We start from the raw sequence: 25,000 nt of genomic DNA, 5'->3' as shown, positions 1-25,000 counted from the left end.
CCCAATAACAGCACAATCAAACCTGGCTGCACATCCATCCACCAGGGGAGGCTGGTCGAGGTAGAAATCGGAGGACGGGCTCATTGTAATGCATGGAATGGAATGAGGAATGGTATCAAACATGTGTGTTTGATACCGTTCCTCACTCTATTCAATGTATTACAATGAGCCCGTCCTCCGATTTCTGCCTCCACCAGCCTCCTCTGCCATCCATCAAACTGTGCCGGAATGAACAATGCCCTAATTCACACTACAGAGCCACATTGAGCTAAATTTAATTAAATTCATTGCACTTTTATAAATGTGATGAGTATTATGTGTTGTGTTTATAGTGTACATTCATTGCTGTTTGATGTATTGATGTGTGAAGCAGCAGCACTTAATTATCCAAGAGAAATGTCCCACCAGGGACAGTAAAGTTGACTTTATCTCATCAGAAAGAGATAGTCAGGTTCTTTATTGTCAGACACATAGTTACATAACAAGTTCAGTTGTTATGTCTGTCCGCCATGGCTGAGTGGTTGTAAACTATTCAAACCAACGATGGTTTTATCAACCCATTATACTGTCTATGGGGAGCTCAATTCATAAAGTTTCACCTCAACATTTTCAGTCTCATGATGGTTTATGTATTTCACTGTGGTCATAGCGAGAGATACAGTATCAAAAGCAATGTGACGTTAATTATTTGTATTGCAATAAATCCCCGTTGTGTAAGAATAAAGAAATTAATGAAGCATTTATTTGAACAATAACATTTTATTTCAAATTGAAGAAAGATTATATTTGATCAGTAAAAAACAACACCATACAGTAGTTTTAAAACTTATTGTATTGTTGCACTACTCTGTGGCACTGTCACTTTTGCATTTCACTGTATACTTGTATGCACGTGACAAATAAAGAATCTTGATCTTGATCTTGATCTAGCTCACATTGTTAAACAAGCTCAAACACAATCAACTCCAGAAAAACAGTACATTGTTCTTTCGTGAACTTTCCCAGAACAAAATGAATGTTTCTTATTGATCAAATGCAACCGTAAAACAGCATATTATTGTAGTTTCTGTATTACATAGAATTACATTAACTGTGCTGTCATTATCTGTGCTCTCTTCAAATTCCAAACGACGGCAGATTCTGTGAAAATATCAAATGAAATCTGTTGTCAGAGATGATCAAATCACGATTAGCATGAATGCACTTATGAAAATGGCCATATCAATGTACTGCTAAACATGGCTGGAAATTAATGTCAATTTTAAATATTGTTTAAACAAATTGCGTACCTCTGTAAAAAAATCCTCTGTAAAATTCCATTGTTGGCCTCACTCCTGTGGTTTGATAGGAACCTCTGTTTTTATCAGGGATGTTATATCTACAGAGACATAAAGAAAACACAACAACAACCATTCAATCAATTTAGATTACTTTGTGCTGCTCTATGGATAACACTATCACATGTCTGGTCAAACCCTAATAAAAGTCTTGTAAAACCGGTGGTGTGTGTTATCTCACCACAGCCCGCCTGTACTCACCGTCGAAGTCGATGAAGATGATGAGGTCATCGTTCTTCAGGTAGTTCCGTCTCCGCAGATCGAAGTGTTTGATGAAGTTGCGCCAACCCCGCGACTCTCCTCTGTAACACTCACACCCAGGGTCGTAGGTCCCCACCTTGGACGGGTCGTCCCAATACAGTTTCCCCTCAGGAGCTGGGAGACAGAGAACCACACAGCATGTTACTATTAAAGGAACACTCCTGTAAAAACAACATCATTAGTGCACATTTATACGAGTTAGGCCTTTACATTGCTGTTTGATGAGAATCTCTAATCTGTTTTATTTATTGTTTTTAAATATGTTTTTAGGGCATTTCTGCTTTATTGGGATAGAGACAGTAGAGATTGACAGGAAGGATGAGAGAGAGAGAGAGGAGGGATGACATGCAGGATAGGTCGGGGGTCGGAATGGAACCAGGAACCTTGCGGTTACGTGGCGTGCGCATTAGCGTGCTGCGCCACTAAGCGCCCAAGAATCTCTAATCTAACGACAAAAGCTGAGGTGTGTTATAACCACCAATGACACACTTGTCCTCATGCGTAAAAACCAAAACAATGTTAACTGCATTTTAAAGTAAACCACATATCTTTGTGTGAAAGCGTCATGTTTTGATGAAACCTCCGGGGGGCTTACTTACTCGTGGCCATGTTCGTGGTTAGGCTGCGAGCTGACGACATCCTCAGCTTGATGTCCGGGTCCTGGTCCATGACCACTAGGGTGGCCTGGCGGTTCACAGCGGGCCACTGCATGACCACGTCGTCGTCCCCGCTGGCGAGGTGGAAGTAGAGGCCGGCGTAGTCCCCCGTGTAGTCGCTGTAGTCGGAGACGGGCCTGATGCGGACGCCGTAGCCATAGCCCTCCGGGCTGTAGAAGCGAGGGCTGTCCAGGAACGTGGCGCTGGTCGCGGTCTCCATGATCTTGGAGAAGTTCCTGATCGTCCAGACTTGGTTCGGACAACGGGTCTCCGTCAGGCTGACGTCATCGATGAAGATTCCTCCCTGGGAAGTGGCGGGGTCTCCTCGGACGCCTTGGAAGGCGTAGCGGAACTTCTCCCCCACCTCCATCGGAACGTGGACAATCCTCCATGAGTGGTGGGAGTCACCTGGGTTACAGATAAGAACGATGTCAGGATAACACTTTTTTAAGTAGCTCAAAAAACTGATCATCAATTGGTGTACGGCACAATTGATAATCAATACCCTCAATGGTGTGTATTTTCTTCAGTTTGCGAACGGTCCCCGTCCCGTCGTCCATCTTGACCCAAATCACCAGCCTGTCTGCTGTGCCTCCTGTCATCTTGTAGAAGAACTGCAGACACTGGAGTTTCCTCTTGGGGTAGAGGGTCCGGGACTCCAGGAGAGCTGACTCTTGGGCATTCCCAGTCCCAGTGTTGAAGTGCATGAAGTAACCTGCATCTAAAACACAGCAGGGCTTTTCAACACGCATTCAACAAATCTTTATTAAATTAAATTAATCTTTATTGTCTCGAAGGTGGCTACATAAAAGTAGGCCTACATTCGCTGGGGCTGAGAGAACATTGAGCTTTGCCCTCAAAGTGATATCATTCATTCACATTATGAGCATGGTTGAACTCTGACCTCTGCATTGCCCAAGGAGAGTGTGGTCCTCTGAGTCAGCGCTGCTCTTGGTGTGGACCCAGTCTGCATCGTCTGTGGCGCTCTGGATCATCCCACAGATGTTGGTGTACTCAAAGGCACACTGGTCCAGCATAGTGAGAGGGCCGGCTGGAGATGGAGGGATGGGATGGTAGGGTTGGTGGATGGATGGTAGGATTGGTGGATGGATGGTAGGGTTGGTGGATGGATGGTAGGGTTGGTGGATGGATGGTAGGGTTGGTGGATGGTAGGGTTGGTGGATGGATGGATGGATGAATGAATGGATGAATGAATGATCATAATAACCCAACCACAGCACGACAATATTCATGATTGTATACTGTACAACTCCCCTCATTTAATCTCATCTCTTTTTCACTATTCACTATTTTTCACTTTTTTCCCCACAGTGTCTATTATGCTCTATCCTTCTGGATAGGAGCCAGGGGAAGACCAAAGGGTTAAAGGGGACTGTAGAACTCTGTGGGGTAGTTAGTGGAAGCCAAGCAGTGTACCATTATGGGGTCAGGCTGAGGGCAAACCTGGACAGTGTGACTATCCTTTTTCACAAAACACTTCACAAAAGCTTTTAACTTGACAAAAACAAAGGTATTACATATGTTCTCCTATTTCACAGTTCTGACACACAATAGCAGGGCAAACATCAACACTTACAGCAGTTGTACATTCTGTTCAACCTCAGGGCATCCAGCTTGCTGAAGTCCAGGTACTGGCCAATGATGTTGTTGAAAGCTGCGATGTTGGTGGTGACGGTGGGAGTGCTCGCGTTCACGTTGAAGGAATACGGGCGATAGTGCATGAGGGACTCGTAATCGTAAGCCGTGTTCTGGTCAGTGATGAAATCGTCGTTGTATTTGTTGAAATTATGTTCCATCCCTGTAAATCAGCACAGATAATAATTTATGGCACTCTAGAATTTGCATGGCCACTGGCAGTAAAATGGCATAGGAATTATCTTTAGTACATAATTACCTATATTAGCAGACACACTTTTAATATAGAGCATGTTAATAACTCAATTAATGGCAACAAATGTACAACAATCTCATCCATTAAACATTTTACTAAATGTTTGAGGAGATTCCCAAAAGTGTCCAGACCAGCCTGAGGACTACAAATGCTACTTGAATAGTTTCAAGAGGGCACTTCCGGGTCACGAACATCAACCAATGGGCCGGCGGGCTGACCTGGGGTGACCTGGTCCAGCCAGATCTTGACGTAGTCGTCCCTGTCCGTACGGGACTGCTCGTGGTAGAAGCCCAGGGCATGGAGGAGCTCATGTTCGATCACGGCCTTGTGGTCACAACCACTCCCCAGGGACAAGATCTGACCTGTCTGCTGGTCCCCCACTCTGGAGAAACACCTGGACAACACGGATGAATGTATACTGTAGGTCCGGTCAGGAGAAGGGATCGAATGATACAGGGGAGGCTGGTGGAGGTAGAAATCAGAGGACTGGGTCATTGTAATGCTTGGTAAAGTCCGTCCTCCGATTTCTACATCCACCAGCCTCCATTGGAATTGTATCACTACATACTATAGCCGTTTATGAGCTGCATTTCATTACTGTAATCTGACAACAATACTGTTTACCTATTGCCTATTGCTTTTGCTACAATATGCAAATACATTGACTGGGAGGTGCTTATCTAGCCTGCCATGATAAATGTAGCCACCGGAAAGCTGGCGAGCGTCTGTGTAAAAGCATTGGGCATTGGGGGATCACTGCTCAGTCTGTTCTTACCCTCCTCTTTTCTCAAATTTGATGTATGTCTTCTCGCCTTCGTAGGGCTTGAAGTCAACGCAGGACTTCAGGCGGTACATTTCAAACGCCTGGTGGACGGCACCTTTGGCATTCAGATCTAAAAGACACCAAGAAATCAAGATCTCCATATGGTTTATCACTCAATCTAAATGGATACTGAGTGTCACATGTAAATCGGGGGAGGCTGGTGGAGGTAGAAATCGGAGGACAGGCTTGTTGTAATTCATGGAAGGGAATAAGGAATGGTATCACACACGTGTTTGATACCATTCCTCATTCCATTCCATGCATTAGCCTGTCCTCTGACTCCTTCCCCCGCCAGCCTCCCCTTGTGTAAATGAATTAAAGCACCTGGACTCTATCAAATGCGACATGCATCCACTCACCCAAGTCATCTGACAGAATATACGGGATGGGAAACTTCCATCTGTATTTAGTGTCAATCAAGGCATTGCGTCCTTCTGGCTGTATAACAGATGCATGGAGTCATATAGAGGTTATAGTGAGAGGACTTGATAAAGATTAACAAAGAACAATCTGAGCTGATGATGAGATAACAACTTAACAAAAAAAAAAAATGGCGGAATACTCACTGGAATGACGATGTCCCCTTCAATCAAGTTGGCGTCTCCTCCTGTCATACCAAGCACAATTATACAATAATTAAAATGTATTCCCGGTTTGCACACACCACTATCCATGAAGATACAAACATCATTACATTATTTCTACAATAGCGAACAGGAAACTATTACTTTTTCCTGTACAGTGTAACTACCATGTTCTAACTGAAGACATGTATTGATTGGCGAATGACGTTAAGTTGCTCTAACTCACCCAAGTTAAGGAGGATGTTTTCATCTTCACCGTTTTCGTACACCTCTGCATGAGAAAAGCGAAAGTCAGGGCTCACATCAAGGCACTGAGATAACTGAGTAACTTTGATTTTTAATTAAAAAGGTACTGCTTGACATACCATGGACACCAGGTGACAGGGGAATCTGCATAAGAACACTTTTTTTTTTACACATCATTCAAATAACAAATTGACACTGCCAAGAAACATTTTTCTCTCCATTTATTCAGAGACCACTACTACAATAATAAAATACATAATTTTAAATTAATAAAATATTTTTCTGTTACAATATTACAACTCAAGTCGGCCATCGTTTAAAGGACAAACACACAACTTACAGTGTATGAACTGGTGAGTGCGACCAGCCCAGTAAAGAGGAGCAGTCTCTGCATGGTGGACATGTTGAATAGAGCTGAGACCAGAGTCTCTCCCTTGGTATAACTGTGGGCTAGAGGGAACCTTGAGCCCTTGATAACAGTTTATGTCTCTGTGTTTATGTATCCGATGGTAAAGGATAACTGAAGGCCTTGACTCCACATTGCTGACAGGTGTAATGTCCATCTATCTGTCTCCATAACCACTACACAGCTGTCCCTTCAAGCAGCAGTGTGAGACTATGGGTGCCCTCACCTGTTGAGACTAGGAACATGTTTTATAAGTGACATTCACTCTGCCTCTGAAATACTGTTCTAACATCCTCTTCATCTAACAATCTCTTCATCCCCACTACCCCCCTGTACAAGTTTCTCACCTGTAAATAAATTAATATATATATATATATTTTTTAAAGTAATTCTTCTTCTTCTAGCATTGTGACTGCCAATAGCCCCTGGTCCTGGCATAGATCACTTTATCTTATGATGACTGATGGATAAATGATTCACTTACTTAGACAAATGTATTTGTTGTACGTCGCTTTGGATAAAGGCGTCTGATAAATGCCATGAATGTAATGTAAATGTAAACATGACGCAAGTAACGTGTGAGGACATCAGGCCGTCTTATGGAAATCAAAAACAGCAGCTGCTTAAGCATGTTTGTACTTATTGTGAACACTTGAGGTCACTCTTGGCACGAGCACATACAGTATTAGTGAAGGTATTTCCCTAGTCAACTCCCTTGTTTGTCAAGGGACAAATCTCAAATATATTTTGTTGATTCGTTGCCAGAGATGGTCAGAGGGGAGGAACCTCGAAACAAGGAGAGAGGACACGAGCAAACGCAAAAGAGACCATTGGAGATTCAGCCAAGGGTTGCTTTTACGAAGGTTTCAGAAGTCTCTAGAGTCCATCAGATCTGCAAAGGTGAAGTGTGTTCTTGATTTCGAACATGTCAATTTAGACGCCGTCAATTCAGGCACTCTTTCATATAAAGTATTTATTTGTTATCAATAGACTTTACAACATTCAAAAACAACAGGCATAGTATCAAACTGTGAGTATAGAACAACTGTCGGTAAGGGGATAATCAGGCTACATAACGCTTTACAAAACAGTGAAAACAGAAACGAGGCTATTTGAATTCCGCATCATACAGCAGCTGGTGTATTTTAAGTTTCACGGCGCTCTTCTTTTTGTAAGGCAACCTCCGGAGGTACGGGAGCAAGCTGAAGAAGAACATCTCATCCTCCATGTCCTCCATCGTTCCCCCATCCACCTGCCACCTCCTCTTCCGGCTGGGCCCGTTGGAAACCGGCACACTGTGGGGAGAAGGAGCTGCCGAAAAGGGGGAGGGAGAGGGATGATAATCCTGATCTCCTTCGACCTCATGGATGATGAAGGCTGAGTTATCGTCCGTGGTAGTGGCACTTTCCCCATTCCTCTCTTCCTCTTCCACCTCCTCCTCCTCCTCTTCATCCTCCTCCTCCCCTATCCTCACTCTCTTCTCCTCTCTCCTATGTTTTCTCTCCTCCTGTCTCGTTGGCTTCTCCTTCTCCTCCTCCTCCTCCTCCTCCTCCTCCTGGTCCTCCTCCAGGTAGTAGGACGCTGATTGGCTCGGGACAGAGCGCATGTAGGGGGTTATGAAGGCCAGGCTCCTGAAGTGCCTCCAGGGTCGGGGTTTGTCTCCAGCTGCTATCCTCCTCTGCAGCCTGATGAAGGTGTCCCTCAGGCCCTTCCACTTCCTCCGACATTCATCCTCTGCCAATAACAAGGAGATGGGGGACAGTTAAGATTTGCAATCAAAAACCAACAAAAAGCTAGCAATCAAAACCAACATTTTTTTTAAAGTACTGTACACAGCAACATCTCTAGCTAAGCTAGTCTAGTCAAGTTGGGGCAATACTACGATCTGTTGTGTTTAATTACAAATAATTCAAATTCCTTCATGTTTCCAACCTGAAACCTATATGGATGAGATCACGTTGCAATAAGCTAATTGGAGGCGATGAGACGTAGCTAATAGTAGAACTCGAACAAAATGGCCAAGTCGATTTGATAACATTGCAAGAGAAAGTTTGGGGGACAGCAGTACTGTAGCTAGCTGATGTCAGCTACCACCAGCTAATTCATGAGCTAGGTGGCTAGCAACACATTAGAACCTTACCCGACAATCCCGACTGCAAACTTACAGCCCTCCATGCCTTTGCCTTTATAGTCAAGTCTCTATACGACTGCAAGGTTGAGTTGTATAACTCCGGATAGTCCGAAACAGCCGAAATGATCCTTTCGTCCATCTCTACCTTGCTAGCTAGCTAGCGTTATCTTCCACCGCTAGCGAACATGTCAGGCTGTCAGATTCATGCGCGTGCGTTCCAGTGTTTTCCTTTCCCTGATTGGTCACGCGCCCCATTCTATCCCACTGAAACCCGCAGCTCCAGCTCCGAACCCGCAGCTCCAGCTCCGAACCCGCAGCTCCAGCTCCGAACCCGCAGCTCCAGTTCCTAACCTGCCAGCCAGCTCCGAACCCGCAGCTCCAGCTCCGAACCCGCAGCTCCAGCTCCGAACCTGCCAGCCAGCTCCTAACCCGCAGCTCCAGTTCCGAACCCGCAGCTCCAGCTCCGAACCCGCCAGCCAGCCGCCCTGAAACACCTCTACAACACGACACACATCGGTTTCTGTCCTGACCACCTCTGACTTGCACGTCGACACATGAAGCTGTACTAGTAGCTGTACTAGTATAAAGTTAGCTCGCTTAACTCGGTGTGGCACTTGTCTTGCACTAGCTAGCTGCGAGGATGAGGTGTAAGAGATAAATACATTTAGTTGGAAGCCTGGCCAGTCATGTTATATTGGAGTTATGGAGTCTAGTATATAAAGAAACACATGAACGGTCCTAACAGGTCGCTTCGTTCCTTTTTTTCGGATTTGGAGGATCAAAAGGCCTATTGACTTCTCCCTGCCATCACGACGAGGTGGCCGAGTGGTTAAGGCGATGGACTGCTAATCCATTGTGCTCTGCACGCGTGGGTTCGAATCCCATCCTCGTCGACAACCTTTTTCGCTTTTCAACATTATGGCCCAGATATGCACTGAGTTGCACCAGATATGCACACAACTGTTAGTTGTGCAATAGGGAATCCACGTGTAAAGAGAAAGCTAAAACATTGAACGCACAACTACGCACTTTGCATACTTACAGTATAGTCAGAGTAAAACGAGGACAAGCACAACTACACCGTAATCTCCCTTCTCAAAAAAAGAAGATATATTTTATATATAAAGAGTCACTGTCTGTCACACACACTTATAATACAAATTTGACCACATAGGTACCATAAAGACTTTATTTATGTAAATTGCTTCCCCCAGGTAAAGTGTAGTACAGTGGAAAGAGTGAAAGAATCATAAAGTATACAAAGCAATTTCTTTACCATAGCGACAATAGAGATCAGCTACAAACAAAGTACGTTAACACATATTGAGTAATAATAATCCAGCTGGGTCTCAGAGCGCGTCGTCATCCTGATAGCCTTCGTTGTGAGATCCCGTTCTGCGCTCAGAGTTCTTATTGGAGGCTTGAGCCTCCGGGACGCCCAGGGACTTTGTGGCGCCATATTCGCTGCCCTTCCTTGTAGAAAGGTGGACTTTCTCAACTCCTTTCTCATAGGGGCCTTCCTTGTTGTCCTTACTGGCGGCTGTCTAGGGGGGAACGGGACACATTTGCACTCCGATGCCACTATTACTGCCCGATATCGCAGCTTTACACTTTGCCACCTTATGTCATTGTTTTATTATTATTATTATTATTATTATTATTATTATTATTATATTGCACTGTTGATTGTTGTTTGCTGCATTGTTGAGGAGCTAGCTTGCCCTGAGCATTTCATTGCATCGTCTACGGCTGTCTTCTACATGGCAAGTAAACTTTGATCTGATTTGACATAAAGCAATTACAAAACAGCGAAAGAATAAAATTGATTTAAAAAAAAAAATAGAGAAAAAAAAAGTGCATGTGCAGGTGAGGTAAGAAACCTGTGTATAAGGCTTATATTAAAACCTCACCATAACTTAAAGACCGAAAATATAAAGGTTAGTGAAAAAAGTTCTTCAATATAAAAATATAGAATTGTTTTAAAGTGTCCTATCAAGTTAGAGGGTAAACATTTATGATCATGGTAAATCATGAAAGATGATCCCTATACAGGTAAATAGACAGAATGGCTACATTCTCACTCCAGTCGTACAGTGTGCTGTGTGGCTGAGGCGTTGCGTGTCACGCCGTACCTTGTTTCCACGGTGATACTCATCTATGGCGTACTGATATTTGGCTGCGTTGAGTCCAAGTAGACCAGCCAGTTTTTCCCCAAGAAAATCAAAAGCTGAAATCGAAAAAACAAAACACATCAAATGTACAAACTCTAGTCTTAAGTGTAAGAGCACACCTAATTAGAATACAATACAAGACCAACAGATACTTACTACGTATTGACCTCCTTCCAACTACCATTGCCACAGACCTCCATGATGTGGCCTAAGACACAGACACACACACAGTAAGTGAGACTGCATTAAAGGGCTGAATATCTCCTTCCAACATGGTTTGGAAGACCTTCCTACCGTTTCCGCAGGCTCTCTGAGCACTTCCTCCTCTTCCTCATCTTCCTCCACGCTGTCATCCTCCAGGGTCTCACCACTAGAGAAGTGGATGACCCTTCTTTGCTGGGGCAGGGAGATGGACAGAGGGGGACCCCCAAACTGTGTCTCCTGAATGTCCAGACCCTGAGAGGGAGAGACAGTATATGACACTACTACACTGTCTCATACTCATGTCTTAAAACATTAAAATAAAACATTATTTGCAGGTCTATCGTCATTCCTGAGAAGTGTGTGTGTGTGTGTGTACACATGCATGCGTGTGTACACAAATTAATAATGTTATGGTTAGCACAATCTTTAACTTGCAGGTGACACATACAGTATAGTATGTATTTACCAAGGGATAAGTCTTATCTCTCTTAATCTATTTGCACATAGATGTTTCTCACAGAAAACTGAAACTATTCCAAGTCATTCATTGAGAGTCAGTGAAACAGTTTCAACTAAGAATCTTTCACACAGGTAAACCTTTTACAGTACATATGAATAGCACTTACTTCCTTGAAACTGCCGTTCATTCTTCACACAGAAAAAGTTTTTCTTTCCTTGTTCTGTACACCAGCATAGACAGACGTTGTTCTCTCAGCTCAGGGAAAATACCTTTCCGACCGACACATCCACTATAATGGAACTGGAGTGACCAATCAAGACTGCAGAACAGAACAGGATGTTTGGTACCTGTTATTCAATCCACCAAACGCATTGGAGCACTGTTCATTGTTCACACCCACCAAGGAAAGCCGTCATTGGACGAAGATGATTTCAGTTTCATTCTCAAGGCAGAGGGCCGGGCTTGTTCCACTGTGTAGAATGTCTAGGTGTACCGCTAACTGCTAAATGCACTGATGTTGTCTTGCCACCTAATGATGCTTAGCTACAACACATGCTTAGCTATTTCATACAGGGGGCTATTCCAGAATGCAAGATCAGCCAATTAGCTAGTAAACTTGGAAAAAACAAATCAGGTGTATCTTTAGGTGATCTTATTTGTCAAGAAAGCAAAACTTGACTATAGAATGTTGTGAGTCTCTAGCAGTCAATTACACAACCATATCCTTATTTGTGAATTCTGCAATATGAAGTTGTTACAGAATATACTGTCTCTAACTCATTCATCCAGCTTTCATTAACTTTCACCTGGACAACAATACAACGGTTTTTCAATGTTTCATGACATTTTTTAATTTCCATTTGAAACACATTTTAAATGAAGGACACCAGTAGAACAATGACCTACAGTACAAGTTCACTTGTGTGTTTTGTTATGATACAGCATACTATACCTATGAATAAACATGTGTATTAAAAAATGAAATATAATTGGTCCTGTGTAAAAAAGCAAAAAGAAAATTAACTGTATTCTGTTTGATACAACAAAACAAAAATCATTGAGTGTTTGTATCTATCAGGATACATCGAGAAAGTCTCAGACCTTTTTTATCTTTTAATGTCAGTCTAACTTGGAGATAGATACTGTACAATGAACCTGCCTACCCAGGATTCCTACACCTGTTAAACTAATGACTTTTAAAGTGCATTCAAATGTGCTGTATGAGAAATAATGCACAATTTACTTTGATTGGTATGCTAGTTACTATTCTACTATATACTGGAGGTTTAATATTTTCAGGATAGTACTTCTGACTCAGTAGAGGCTAGCTGTAATCCAAAGACTGAGTAGAATTAAAATTTGTCTTCTTCTAATTGTCCCCCACGATGACATCGGTCTCCGTCCGTTCGTATGTGTGTGTCACGCGCGATGTCTCAGACACCACTGGGACAATTTTGACGAAACTTGTTTGATGCATTTGAATGATGCATCTCGCCATAGAGATCCTGCGTTTACAACATTACCCTGATTGGCCCAAAGGGGGTGCTATAGCAAACAACTGAAATTCCCAAATTACCCTGATTCCCAAATTACCCTTGTTCTATGCTGTAACCAACAGAGTTGAAGGTGAATACACAACTGCTATCAATGATTGTATGATGAATTGCTCAGCTGAAGTTCTATGAATGCATATATGAAGAGTATATCATTGTACAGTATTTCATGCAACAGATTAAACAAAACGTCGGTAATGAATTAGATTGATAGACATTTTCTACCTCATCTGACATCATTTTTCATGTGTAAGACGACAATGTGTCAATACCATACAACAACATCATATCTGTAAGATTCAAAATTCATATATATTATTTTTTTCCTTCAATAGGCATGACAATTGTTTTACATGACTGGGGACAGAATTCAATCCAAACTGCAGCGCGGGAAAATGGATTTCTAACCGCGCTCAGTGATCAGTGACAGATTCAGGTACAACAGCAGCCATAGCCACTAGGATGGGTTTATTTACAAAAGTTTTCTGAGCGTCAGAAGTCTAAACATTTTTGCAATACTTTCAAATGATTTGAGCCTGCAGAAAGATAGGCAGTGTTTACACTTTTGAACTATTCCATTGGTTGAATTTTGCCAGGCCAAGTCAATCAAACACAGCTTAGTATTTGCAATGACTTAAAATACTATTTGAACCCAGGTCTGAAGCAATACCAGACAGTGGAGGCTGGTGGAGGTAGAAATCGAAGGACGTCTCATTGTAATGCATAAAATGTAATGAGATCAAAACACACATATTTGATACCATTTGTCATTCCAGTCCATGCATCACAATGAGCCGTCCTCTGATTTCTACCTCCACCAGCCTCGCCTGATGCCTTTGTTTCATCTTGCTCTGGCTATACGACAAGTTCACACTGTGTATGATAGTAATGTGCAATCTAGGTATTACGCTGAATGTGTAATATACAGTATGATGTCTGTTTTGTATAAAGCACTGTGTGTATTAATTTCCCCCTCTGGGACCCGACCCGACCCGACCCGACCCGACCCTACCCTATCCTATCCGACCCGACCCGACCCTACCCTACCCTATCCTACCCTATCCTACCCTACCCTATCCTACCCTATCCTACCCTACCCTACCCTATCCTACCCTACCCTACCCTATCCTACCCTACCCTATTCTACCCTATCCTACCCTATCCTATCCTACCCTATCCTACCCTACCCTACCCTATCCTACCCTACCCTATCCTACCCTATCCTACCATACCCTACCCTACACTATCCTATCCTACCCTATCCTACCCTATCCTACCATACCCTACCCTATCCTACCCTACCCTATCCTATCCTACCCTACCCTACCCTGCTTCCCCTCATGGATTTGAAAAGGAATGGATAGGTCAAAGGGATAAGCTGGACACTCTGCTTACACCGATCCAATGCTTTTAAATGGATGAGGGGAGGTGCATAAGTGCCCAGTTCTGAGAGAGGGGGTCTGAGAATCAGAACGCAACCCAAGACAGGCAATCCTGTGTCCTCAGGCTCCAATGGAGAGCAGGGGCATATTAAACAACGGGTGTTGTCATCACCACATGCCTCGGCACGGTTAAGCCTCAATAGTATTATCATGAATATGAGTATGAATATTGTATTACTGTACTATATGTACAGGAGTGTCCTTTCAGTTACAAGAAGACTAATCGAGAATCTCAGAAAGAAATAATATATATATATATATATATATATATATATATATATATATATAATTGAAAACATGATTCGTTGCAAATCAAAAATATTGTATATTCATCATGGAGTGTTCTATCGTGGAGTATCATGGAGATTGTGTACTGTACTTTAATGACAGCAATACATAGAGATCTAACAGAAAAGGTGATTTCCTAAAACGTCCATCACAGCCAGGAATTTGTGAGAGAATGACCCAGCCGTCAGTCTGACCCAATAATTATCAACTAAATAAAAGAAAGTAGAAAAGCAGCTACATTACAGTTTGTATAAAATGAACTACAGCAGACGGACATCAAATCTTTGACCATAAAACACTACAGATAAAACAAACCAAATGCATAAATAAATCCATGCAGCCTTCTTTTTTTTTTTTTGTTTCTTCCTTCGTAAATGATGAACATGTCTACTCTCCATCTATTCAGTTGTACCCTGCCAAACACCAACTGCCAAACACCAACTGCCAACTGTCGATTCCCAGCGGCCATTTTAGCTATATCCAGGCCTTATAGAACTGCATATCAGGATAATGTGAAACATTTTTACCATGAATTAAGGATACAAAAAGGACATTTCCTATGGAGGTTTACTTTTCATGGAAAGGAAATGAACTCCATGTCTATGTTGCTGTAAGGTGGAAAGTGAAGCCTGCCTGTTGGTGAGTGATGGTGGCGTTTAGGAGACAACACAGCCGGTGTCTTTCTCGGGCTTCAAATCTGGTTCCTTCACTGGTTTCACCTCCTCCTCCTGCTGCTTATGTTTGGCCTGAAACAAGAAAATGGCGAGGGTGACATATTTTCAGAGCTATGTACTGTATGTGTCTTACAAGATCAAATACCTAAACACATCATCAGGGCTATGCAAACCCGTTGGTAATTATGTAACGTGTTGCAGTTCCAAATGGGAAAGTTCTAACTAGGATCCTCGGGACGGCCAGACAGAGAGTCAAAATTTCAAAGATGGTTAAAATTAGGGTTAAGGTGGGATTTAGTGTTGGGTTAGCTAAGGTAAAGTTATGGTTATGGGGTCCTCCCAAGGATCCCACTTAGCATCTACCGCTCCAAACATCGGATCATGAGTAGGCTACCTTCTCGTCTTTGGCCCCCTTGGTGAGGTCGAAGGTGGCGTAGACTTCAGGGGTGCACTGCTCGCTGAGGGATGGGAACTCAAAGGAGATTGGCTCGGCCAGGCCGTAGCTGGCCTTCAGCTCCAGCTGGGGCGCCTCGGCAGGGACCTTGTGGAAGTATCTGGAGAGGAGAAAACAGTTCATCAATCTACTGCACTCTAATAATTGTTGTGCTGGAGTGATGTAGTGTTCCAGTGTACCAACAATGGAGCTGAAAGAGCTAGGTGTGTGTGTGTGTGTGTGTGTGTGTGTGTGTGTGTGTGTGTGTGTGTGTGTGTGTGTGAGAGAGACTGTGACAGTGCGCGTGTATGGGTGTGCGTGCCTGTGTGTGTATGTGCGTGCCTACGTGTGTATGTGTATGCATGTCTGTGTGTGTGTGTGTGTGTGTGTGTGTGTGTATGTGTGTGTATGTGCGTGGCTTTGCAGACTCACATGAAGCCGTTCTCCCTCTGGCACTTCTCCAGGGTGTTTTTGATCAGGCCACCCAGCTTGATGAAGAACAGCTGCTCTGAAGGCTTGGCAGTGCTGCCCGGCCCTTTGGTATGACGATACTCCTTACACAAGGCCTCAGCTCGGGAGTAACCTAAACACACACCAATGAATACACAACAACAGCTGTTTACGTTTGTGTGCATCACCAGAGACATGGGGTTTAGTTTAGTAGCTGGAAGAGGTTGCGGAGAACAATGAGTCATCTCTGACACAGAAATACCAACACTTTTCTGCCTCTTGGAGGGACCGTATCGCTTCTCCACACTTGTCGCTCGCCAGGAGGGTCTGTCCGTGGTAGCAGTACGCCTGAGAGAGAGAAGGATGAGCATCACTATGAGATTCAGGGCTGGTTGGTTTCCCAGACACAGGCCAAAAAGCATTTTCAATGGATATTCTCCATTGGAAGCAAAACAAGCAAACAAGGAGACACTCTTTTCTCTTAACTGTAATTCTTCACTTCAATACTCTGACAGGGACTTGCATAGGGACAGACCAGGGGAGGCTGGTGGAGACCAGGGGAGGCTGGTGGAGGTAGAAATCGGAAGACGGGCTGGTTGTAATGCAGGGAACGGAATAAGGAATGGTACCATATCTCATTCCATTCCCTGCATTACAATGAGCCCGTCCTCCGATTTTCTACCTCCACCAGCCTCTCCTGGGACAGACGGGGACTTACATAGGCCATGTAGAAGTGCTGCTTCAGCTGAAAGTACTTCCTCCACTTGCTGCTACACTCTGGCTCCAGGGTGTTCAGCGTGTGGTCTGTAGACAGGGGAAGACGACACCGGGTTGAGTGGGAGAATACTGGGGTCAGTTTCCCAAAAGCTTCGTAGCTTAAATAGTACTTATTTACTCCTGACAACCCAGCCGCAAAGCCGTGAGATAGTAACAATTGTAAAATCAATGTTTTCAGGTCAATCTTGAACTAACTAAATGTGGGAAATGAAGAACTCTGCTGGTCTAGGGGAGGGGTGGGCCTGAATTTTCAAAAGAGACAAAGCAATTCTTTAACTGCGAAGCTTTCGGGGAAACTCACCTCTGATCAGACCTATAGTAATTAGAATCAGACTGGCTGCTATATAATCTCAAGTCAATGCATACATTACTGTAGGACTACAACAAAGCCAGGGCGTGGACAGAAACAGCAGAAACACCCACCAGCCTTCTGGTAGAAGTTAGCGGTCTCGTAGGCTAAGGCAGCGATGAGGTTGGCGTTGTGTTTGAGCTCAATCGCTCTGGCGATCGTCACTGGAACCAGGAGGAGAAGGTTAGTTACTCAACACCACATTTATTACAGCACCGTTCACATTCAGTCCCCAACAGAATATCATCATCATCATCATCATCCCCATCAGGTCCTGTTCTCGCCAAGAACATACACCCTATCCTGGTCGACCCAGTTCTCTAGTGCTGCACAGCAGAACTCCAATTACTGCTGTTGTCATGACGATGACAGTGACAGAACAAACAGATCTGGGACGACCGGGGCCACATAATATGATCTCTTACGCACTACTACGTCACACTGTAGACACAGAGAATGAACACTCTCCCCTGCATCCCAGTACATATGCCAATAAACTCTGAAGTTGAAGTTTGCGGAGTTTCCGATTGAGCACTGTACCTTCCTGGGCCTCTGCTTGACACTGGACCAGGTAGGTGTCAATGACCCTGGGCTCCAGGTCGTGGCCCTTCTCTGCTGGGGTGATGAGACGGGGGATGTGGGCCTCCTGGAGGAGAGACACCAGAGACCAGAGGATGAGCCTGCTGCCTGCAGCACACTGTAACCATGGCAATAGCAGCATGCAACATGTGTTCGAGGGGATATACGTGTGTGGCGTTGAAGAGTGGAGGTAGAAACCAGAGGACGGGCTCAGTGTAATGCATGGAACGGAATAAGGAATGGGATCAAACACTGTTTGATGCCATGGAATGGAATGAGGAATGGTATCAGGAATTCCGTTCCATGCATTACAACGTATCTGAGCATTGCATCTTTATCACCTTGAGATGTTTGAAAATCCCAGCAGCAACTTTCAGGCTCCGGTGGACATCTTTTGCCTCTGCCTCTGTTATGCTACAAAATAATAGAAAATGTGGTAAGATGTCAATTAGTATAAAGAGTGTAAAGATAGATCAACACTGGGAGAGCACGTATGAACCTGGAACTGTAAGAAATGATTAAAGTAGACAAGAAACACATACTTTTCCTTTCCTGCGCATCTTGAGGCAAATTTGGTGTACCAGACGGCTACGTTGAAGCCCATGGAGACCATTTCAAATACAGCATCTTGTTGGGCACTATAAAGAGAGAGGGGAGGGAGAGAGAGTGAGGGGAGGGAGAGAGAGAGAGGGGAGGGAGAGAGAGAGAGAGAGAGGAGAGAGAGAGAGAAAGATTATCTTTCCTGACCTATTCGTTCATATAATATCATCACAAAACCGCTCGATGTTACTGTATAAAGTGTGTGTGAGAAAGAGAGATAGAGAGAGAGGGAGAAAACCAGAGAGAGAGAGAGAAAGATAGAAAGAGAGAGAGAGAGAGAAAGATAGAAAGAGAGAGAGAGAGAAAGATAGAAAGAGAGAGAGAGAGAGAAAGAGATAAAGAGAGAGAGAGAGATATCATTTCACAGAAACTTGAGGGAGAGTGGTGACAAATGCAATGAACAGCCACATGGGGGCAGGAACAACCACTGTGGTATCAGATTCTTTGAAAGGGTGTTTCTATGAGGAGTGACTCAGTGACTTATGACACTTGTTCGAGATCAACAAAATAACCTAAAGGAATGACTACAGTAACTAATATGTATCTGATGCTGTGTACTTCCTTTGTTTTTACCTCCCTGTGTTTAAATGATCTCCCTTTGTTTCTATTTATTTGACCTGTAAAGCGCATGTGCATTGCTGTTGTGAATGAAATGTGCTGTACAAAGAAAATCGGATTGATACAGTATACTGTCAGCGTGGTGCTCTGGCCGTGAAGCTGAGGTGTCTGTTCTGTTCTAACACCTCGTCTACGCCCTGAATGTCTTTACCTTGGTGTGTTTCCTTGTAAAGTGTCGGTCCACTTGAAGTTCTGCATGAATCGCAGTTTGTTCTCTTGAGTGGTGCCGTCCAGAGAGGCAATGAATCCTACGTCGCGTCAAGCAATCAAAAGACCAGCAAGACCGGCTTGTTAATAGCAACAGGACAAAGGCCCACTGTATTTTAATTATAGCTTATTAGAAAGCAAAGCAGATGCATCTAGCAAGGACACTGCAGTTTAACAGAGTTCATCTGCTGGGGAACAGAGAGCGTGTCTGAATTAACCACACCTAGGCATAACACAGTGAACCCTGCTGGAGACAGAGGAGAATAGAGCACTGTCAAATAATATAAATTCACCTTGGAGGAGAGAGAAGTAAGCATCTGTGGCATTCTTCATGATCTCAGGATTGCAGGTGGTGTCTGTGAACATCTCCAGGAGTCTAGCCCTTGTTGACCTCAAGTCACTGATGAAGGGGAGAGGGAGGGAGGTTCAAACAGATAAACACACAGTTGAACAGTAGCAACATACAGTTGATCATTATTATGAATGTATTATTTAGGGATTGGCCTTCAATGATGTGTGTTTTATAAGGACAAATGTCTTCCTCCCAAACTGATATTAGGTTGTGTCTCCTGCATGTCAACATGCTATTGATGGTAGCTAGAGTAAAGAGAAACCAAACGCCAAAATGTTTAACATACTTGCATATCTTATTTGCTGCCGGACTTGCAGCAACTCCATAGAAGTTGAATGAGACCGGTGCTGTGGCTTTCAGAGGGTTTCGATGGAACCAATGCGTCATGGTGTGGCTCGAATGGAAACACTGGGTCTGCTGAGAGAAGCAGTGGAACATCGACTGACATTTGCATAATTAACCGACATTTGCAACTAGAACTATACGTGTCGTCGCGAACACACGGACATAGTTTATAGTGCAGTAGCAGCAGAGGTGGATGAGTTGGTCGTGTTCTGGCTGACGGTGTAGTGTTGACATGGATGGCCTAGCGACATAACGCGTCGGAGGCGCCGTCCTCCTCCTGGTAAACAGCGCTAGCTAGCAAGCAGATGTGCGCTGCTAAAATAAGTAGTGTATCTCAAGTCTTTCCTGACCTATTCGTTCATATAATATCACCACAAAACCGCTCGCTGTTAATGTATAAAGAGTGTGTGAGAATACCAGGCTGCACTTGTCGTGAAAGTGACAGCTGAGCTAGCTAGCACAGCTAGCATCGTCAACCAAACAACACAGCCTTTTAGCGAACTTGATAGACAACCAAAATAGAAGAGAGAAAATCTATACTAAACAAAACCAAGACAATTTCCATTAATGTGACGTTCACTTCGTTTGTATAATGTTGTGAATGCAATGTAGATATGATGACAAACCTTGGATTTGGAAAAAGTCTGACAGTCAGGTAGACGATTCACTTCCGGAAATAAAAGGCACGGAAGTGAATCCTACTGGTGGAATGAGTGCACGTGACCGTCCTGCCCTCAGGAGCGGGTCTGGGATCAGCCGCGGCCGCTTCACTGGGACGGCAGGTGAGAGGGAGAACTGGTCTCAGATCGGTTACACATCAAGAACATGGACTAAAGAAAACATCCACTATGGGAAGATTTGGCAGATTTAAATGTATGCACACCTGAATAATAACATAGGACGCAAACACATGAACTATTCTGAACTATTTATCGATGATGTTCTTTATGACGTCTCATACTGTAGTTAATTTCCTTTGAAGAATAAAAAAGAAAAACATTTTATTTTTATTTTTTTACAGGTTGACATCTTTTATTTCCCCATATTGTCAAACATTATTTGGAGAGAAAAGAGCAACACAGATACTGTACTAATTTCAAGTGGTAATAGGGACAGAAAACATAAACAACAACAGGAAATGATATTTTCCTAGTTTTTGGTGTGCACATAAAGTACAGTATTTACATTCACAATATGAATATGGATCAGCCCCCCTCACCAACAGAACAAAACAATTGCTTGTCATAAAATAAACATATCTACACAATATTGTGCTTTTACAACAAAACGTGGGAGAGTAGCCATTCATTTACTGCTTTCATTGTCATTCAACAGTATTTTTGAAATACCTGTAAGTCAAATATGAAAGACGTTTACAACCAATGACAAGACCGAATCTCTACGAGGCATGAGTAACACACATTACTCAGGGGAATGCGTCACGATACCAGAGCCCTCAAGGGGACATTTCAACCTGTATTAAAACGCTGATCTAAGGGTGTCAGCTGTTTTAAAACGCAGGGTTTAGTCCTAGGCACAGTGAAGTCCATTTTAAGCGAAGGACGTGCAAATAAACGAGGACAAAAAGTCAGGTAGGGCAAAGTCAACATTTGCATTTGGTAACGTTATCTTGATAAGAAGCCTCAACCATCAACACACACCCACGTCCCCAAGCACACACACACACACACACACACACACAAACAAACACACACCCCAATATCAGTCTATTTCTGTTGTTCCAATGTCCATGCAAAGTTATGATTCACATTTCAAAATGATTGTATTCACACATAGACAGATACAAAAGGTCACTCATAAGATTGTCACTTTCAAATATGTATAATATACATACTCCTATAATAACCTTTAGTTTTGTGCAATTAAATGCCATACATTGATTGTTGTTGTTTTTGTAATTGTACCGTTTGCAGGTAAACAGCATGCTGAGATGGCGACTGAAAGTATCCTAAATCATATGTTTGTTTCTTGTGAGAATGCCAGAGATTCTGAAACTGAACTGAATTGAGTTACAATTATGGAGCCTGTGTGTTGCGGGCAAAGTAATGACACACAACATCTCTGCGAAACGGTTTGAAATGGTAATGAGCTATGACTTAGTGGAAACCAAGTGTTGTATTTCTGGTTACCAGATAATTCCCTTCCATGTATCTGTATCAACGACGGCCATTTAATATTCCAGGGACATTATCTGTATCGCCTAATCATCATCTGACATGGAATAATTTCATGTTCCCTGGCAAAGTTTAACTAAGTTAACTCATGCTTTACATTTCAGCTTAAAGTATAACTAAGATGAAACAAACAAATCACTTAAGTGTGATCAACTGTCTTCCTCTTTAAGATCCTGATAACACAAAAAGAGAACAAGCTATGTTTGTTCTTGTGTACATTGTGATAAAGAAAAAACAACATCTTTGGCAATTGTGTAGCTTTCAGTAGAAACATCAACAAATAGCGATATATCAAGTTGCATAAACAGCATAGCATTCCCAAAACAAATTTCCTGACCTTACTGTAGGAAGACAATAGCATTCCCAAACCACATTTTTCCTAACCCTTGGAAGACATCATTAAAAGTCAGAAACACAAGTAGCTTTTGAGACCCTGAAAGTACACATATGAATGGCACATCTTTTCTCCCTCCATCAAAAGAAGCAGAGAGAAACCCCCCATAGGCGTAGTTCACAAACGCTTGGCATAGTTATTACAAAGGACATGGTCGCGGACGTCCCCCCATCCTCCGTTCTTCATGTGTGCCTTGTGCTCAACTGACTCTGAGCTAGTTAGGACCAGGGACTGAGGGAATAGTGAGTCCTTGGCCAGATTGAGGGACTCCTCCGCCTTCTGCAGGGCCCATTCGGGCCGACATTTCTCCTTCTGGTGCAGCCCACAGTTCCCGGTGTGGAGCACCCTTGAGCCCTTGGCCACCAGCACCTTGAGAGGCTTGGATATGCACGCCCCAGACAGGTGCTGGAGGGTCCAGTCCCAGTTGTAGTCGTCGTAGGTGCAGTACTCATTGTTGCACCCCATCAGCTTGTAGTACACCTCCCTGGAGATGCCCATGCCGATGTTGTGCTTGGTGGACATCCACCCTGCGGTGCCCACCTTATTGGTCAATGTGTTAAACTCCGCCAAGGGGTTGTGGTTGCCTAGCGCCAGCATGTCACAGTCGGGGCAACTGTTCTTCCTGTAGCCGACCATCTCCTTGTAGAGGTGGTAGAAGTCAGGCAGGATGTAGTTGTCCTCCTCGAGGAAGATCACAAAGCTGTTGTATCCCTGCAAGGCCTGCACCCGCTCCCACACAAAGTGCAGTTTCCACCACCAGTGGTGTTTGGTTTGGGTGATGGAGGCTTCCCTGTAGTGACCGTAGGCGTCCGGGTGCTTGGCGTTCAGGCATCCTGTTTTCAGAGCATCGTCCTTGGATATGTCCCGTGAGCAGTCACGCGGATCCTGCCCAGGAAACTCACTGGGATAGAGCTGTGTGCTGAAAGGGAAGTATATTTGCAAAACCTTGCAGAATGTTATCCCTTGCACAATACCATTGATTTCCTCTGAAAAATAATCGTGGCTGAAAATCAGCAGGAAGCTGTGAACCTCAGCTGCACTTTCCAATGACTTTATGAGCATTTTGAGGTATTCTGGTCTGTTGTGGACCTGGATAACCAGCACAAGCTGAGGTTCGCCTGGAAACGTGTCCGCATTGTGAATGTATTGCCTGAAATTGGCATGGTAAACGGACTTAACCATGTCGGTTATGGTACCGAACTCAAACTTGGTCATGCCGTGTGACAGTACTAGGCGCGTGTGTTCCTCAACCACGCCACCCGCGGCGGCGTCATCAGAGATTAATACACGTGTCGTGAACATGACAGTGACAACTATAAAAGAAAACCCCAGAAGGGCGAGTAGATTCCTTTTGGCGAGTCGAAACCTCATGTTTGCGAAGTCAAGACAACCTTTGGATACATACAATAGCAATGGCTTAAATCACCTGATCATCGAAAGAGTCTTCATTGTAAAGTTCATCACCCCGTGTGCTGTTGCAACATTGTATCCTTCGATGGAACCCGAATCCAGCGGTTTCCGTAGAACGTTACTGACTTGGACGCGAACAAATTAAGTATCAAAGTTTCCCGGAGGGCTCTTTTGCAGACGCGATCATCTGCCAATTCAGCTGATATCATCCGTAATGTGTTGCTATTTCAGTCAGCGGTCGGCAAGAGTACCTGCGAGAAGTAACAAGCAATGAAAGAAAGTTGCTCTCTGTCAGAAATAATGCATTTAACTGCATTCAGGAAGTGAATTAAGTGACTTACCAAGCGGAGGTGTCAAGTGTCACTACATTGCTTCCAGGAAGAGTGTGATAGGACTATGGACCATCGCATAGTAAATGAAATAAGAGAGTGCTGACGTGTACTACCCAACCAACAGGCGCAGACAGGGTTCTTCCTCAACGAATCAGTGTTCCTACCCGTGGCTTTGTAAAACGAGAGAGAACAAAAATATATTAAAACGTAACCCCCTGTACATCTCTGTAGGAAGGTTTTAAGAAAGCAACAGTCTGCAACTATTCTCAAAATCACGCCAAGTTAGTTGCAGAGAGAAGACTAGATCATTTTATACATTTTCAGTGTTTTAACTTAAAGGGTGTGGTATGCACAGTAGTAAGTAGCTGAGTACCAACATTCCAGCCTATAGAAACATTTCCAGTCAGGTTTGAGTCACCGGTTAAAGCTGTTCCTCTGGTACTAAGGTGACCTGCAAGGAATGTACAGTCCATTTTAAAGAATAACATATATTGATGTTTATAATCTATACTGATGTATTCTATGTGCTGTACTGTTGCGTGTGTCTGTGTTTGTTTGTATTCTGATTCCTACAAATAGACAATAAAATTAACTTGAAGCCATTACACTGAGCACATCCTCTCATTTCTCCCTCCACCAGACCGACTTTCTCTTACCCCCCCCTCCATGTTCTCTTACCCCCTCTGCATGTTCTCTCACCCCCCTGCATGTTCTCTTACCCCCCCTGCATGTTCTCTTACCCCCCCTCCATGTTCTCTTACCCCCTCTGCATGTTCTCTTACCCCCCCTGCATGTTCTGTTACCCCCCCCT

At 43.7% G+C, this 25,000-nt stretch overlaps 5 protein-coding genes across 11 annotated transcripts; all 5 read right to left on the bottom strand.

The window, feature by feature from the left end:
- Positions 1–1,328: 1,328 nt before the first annotated feature.
- On the bottom strand, positions 1,329–5,969 carry LOC310817993 (meprin A subunit alpha-like; the record flags this gene model as incomplete). The annotated part of the gene is made up of 12 exons (XM_083688751.1): positions 1,329–1,378; positions 1,539–1,712; positions 2,198–2,662; positions 2,760–2,975; positions 3,159–3,305; positions 3,852–4,073; positions 4,385–4,560; positions 4,942–5,059; positions 5,349–5,427; positions 5,556–5,596; positions 5,800–5,844; positions 5,939–5,969. The coding sequence occupies 12 exons, from the start codon at positions 5,967–5,969 to the stop codon at positions 1,329–1,331; spliced, it is 1,764 nt and encodes a 587-aa protein (XP_083544877.1).
- A 900-nt stretch (positions 5,970–6,869) lies between these two features.
- LOC310817743 (uncharacterized protein) lies at positions 6,870–8,863 on the bottom strand. 2 transcript variants are annotated; one of them, XM_083688442.1, is made up of 3 exons: positions 8,786–8,808; positions 8,366–8,707; positions 6,870–7,959 (listed from the first exon to the last, which is right to left on the bottom strand). In XM_083688442.1, the coding sequence occupies exons 2-3, from the start codon at positions 8,493–8,495 to the stop codon at positions 7,334–7,336; spliced, it is 756 nt and encodes a 251-aa protein (XP_083544568.1). In that variant the 5' UTR covers positions 8,496–8,707; positions 8,786–8,808; the 3' UTR covers positions 6,870–7,333. The 2 variants fall into 2 exon arrangements, with proteins under 2 accessions (XP_083544568.1, XP_083544567.1); XM_083688441.1 differs by having other exon boundaries at positions 8,366–8,863.
- A 668-nt stretch (positions 8,864–9,531) lies between these two features.
- On the bottom strand, positions 9,532–11,491 carry LOC310818474 (uncharacterized protein). 5 transcript variants are annotated; one of them, XM_083689426.1, is made up of 5 exons: positions 11,358–11,491; positions 10,822–10,983; positions 10,684–10,735; positions 10,438–10,583; positions 9,532–9,900 (listed from the first exon to the last, which is right to left on the bottom strand). In XM_083689426.1, exons 1-5 carry the CDS (start codon positions 11,376–11,378, stop codon positions 9,706–9,708), a joined length of 576 nt encoding a protein of 191 aa, XP_083545552.1. In that variant the 5' UTR covers positions 11,379–11,491; the 3' UTR covers positions 9,532–9,705. The 5 variants fall into 5 exon arrangements, with proteins under 5 accessions (XP_083545552.1, XP_083545551.1, XP_083545554.1 ...); XM_083689425.1 differs by having other exon boundaries at positions 9,532–9,896; XM_083689428.1 differs by having other exon boundaries at positions 9,532–9,896; positions 10,449–10,583.
- Positions 11,492–14,009: 2,518 nt separating this feature from the next.
- On the bottom strand, positions 14,010–20,521 carry brox (BRO1 domain and CAAX motif containing). Of its 2 annotated transcripts, none has more exons than XM_083689491.1 (13): positions 20,485–20,521; positions 19,800–19,930; positions 19,455–19,561; positions 19,106–19,202; positions 18,279–18,374; positions 18,078–18,150; positions 17,698–17,803; positions 17,232–17,321; positions 16,750–16,835; positions 16,298–16,379; positions 16,014–16,164; positions 15,543–15,702; positions 14,010–15,220 (listed from the first exon to the last, which is right to left on the bottom strand). In XM_083689491.1, the coding sequence occupies exons 2-13, from the start codon at positions 19,898–19,900 to the stop codon at positions 15,131–15,133; spliced, it is 1,239 nt and encodes a 412-aa protein (XP_083545617.1). In that variant the 5' UTR covers positions 19,901–19,930; positions 20,485–20,521; the 3' UTR covers positions 14,010–15,130. The 2 variants fall into 2 exon arrangements, with proteins under 2 accessions (XP_083545617.1, XP_083545618.1); XM_083689492.1 differs by having other exon boundaries at positions 19,800–19,927; positions 20,485–20,513.
- A 313-nt stretch (positions 20,522–20,834) lies between these two features.
- LOC310818337 (alpha-1,6-mannosyl-glycoprotein 2-beta-N-acetylglucosaminyltransferase) lies at positions 20,835–24,231 on the bottom strand. The gene is made up of 2 exons (XM_083689255.1): positions 24,199–24,231; positions 20,835–24,108 (listed from the first exon to the last, which is right to left on the bottom strand). The coding sequence occupies exon 2, from the start codon at positions 23,816–23,818 to the stop codon at positions 22,565–22,567; it is 1,254 nt and encodes a 417-aa protein (XP_083545381.1). The 5' UTR covers positions 23,819–24,108; positions 24,199–24,231; the 3' UTR covers positions 20,835–22,564.
- Between the last annotated feature and the right edge of the window lie 769 nt (positions 24,232–25,000).

Source organism: Argentina silus (genome assembly GCF_951799395.1).
Source record: "Argentina silus genome assembly, chromosome: 17".
NCBI lineage: Eukaryota > Metazoa > Chordata > Actinopteri > Argentiniformes > Argentinidae > Argentina > Argentina silus.
Note: the sequence above shows the minus strand (reverse complement) of the source record. Positions and strands in the feature narration are given on the sequence as shown.

Excerpts from the sequence above, each read along its gene's own strand:
- brox (XM_083689491.1), bottom strand. The coding sequence starts at position 19,900 with ATGACGCATTGGTTCCATCGAAACCCTCTGAAAGCCACAGCACCGGTC. Across the intron at positions 18,151-18,278 it reads AGATGCGCAGGAAAGGAAAA|CATAACAGAGGCAGAGGCAA; the intron begins GTATGTGTTTCT and ends ATTATTTTGTAG. Across the intron at positions 16,836-17,231 it reads TAACTTCTACCAGAAGGCTG|ACCACACGCTGAACACCCTG; the intron begins GTGGGTGTTTCT and ends CCCTGTCTACAG.
- LOC310817743 (XM_083688441.1), bottom strand. The coding sequence starts at position 8,495 with ATGGACGAAAGGATCATTTCGGCTGTTTCGGACTATCCGGAGTTATAC. Across the intron at positions 7,960-8,365 it reads TTTGCAGTCGGGATTGTCGG|AGGATGAATGTCGGAGGAAG; the intron begins GTAAGGTTCTAA and ends TGTTATTGGCAG.
- LOC310818474 (XM_083689425.1), bottom strand. The coding sequence starts at position 11,378 with ATGAACGGCAGTTTCAAGGAA. Across the intron at positions 10,984-11,357 it reads TGAACGGCAGTTTCAAGGAA|GGTCTGGACATTCAGGAGAC; the intron begins GTAAGTGCTATT and ends TCTCCCTCTCAG. Across the intron at positions 10,736-10,821 it reads TCAGAGAGCCTGCGGAAACG|GCCACATCATGGAGGTCTGT; the intron begins GTAGGAAGGTCT and ends TCTGTGTCTTAG.
- LOC310818337 (XM_083689255.1), bottom strand. The coding sequence starts at position 23,818 with ATGAGGTTTCGACTCGCCAAAAGGAATCTACTCGCCCTTCTGGGGTTT.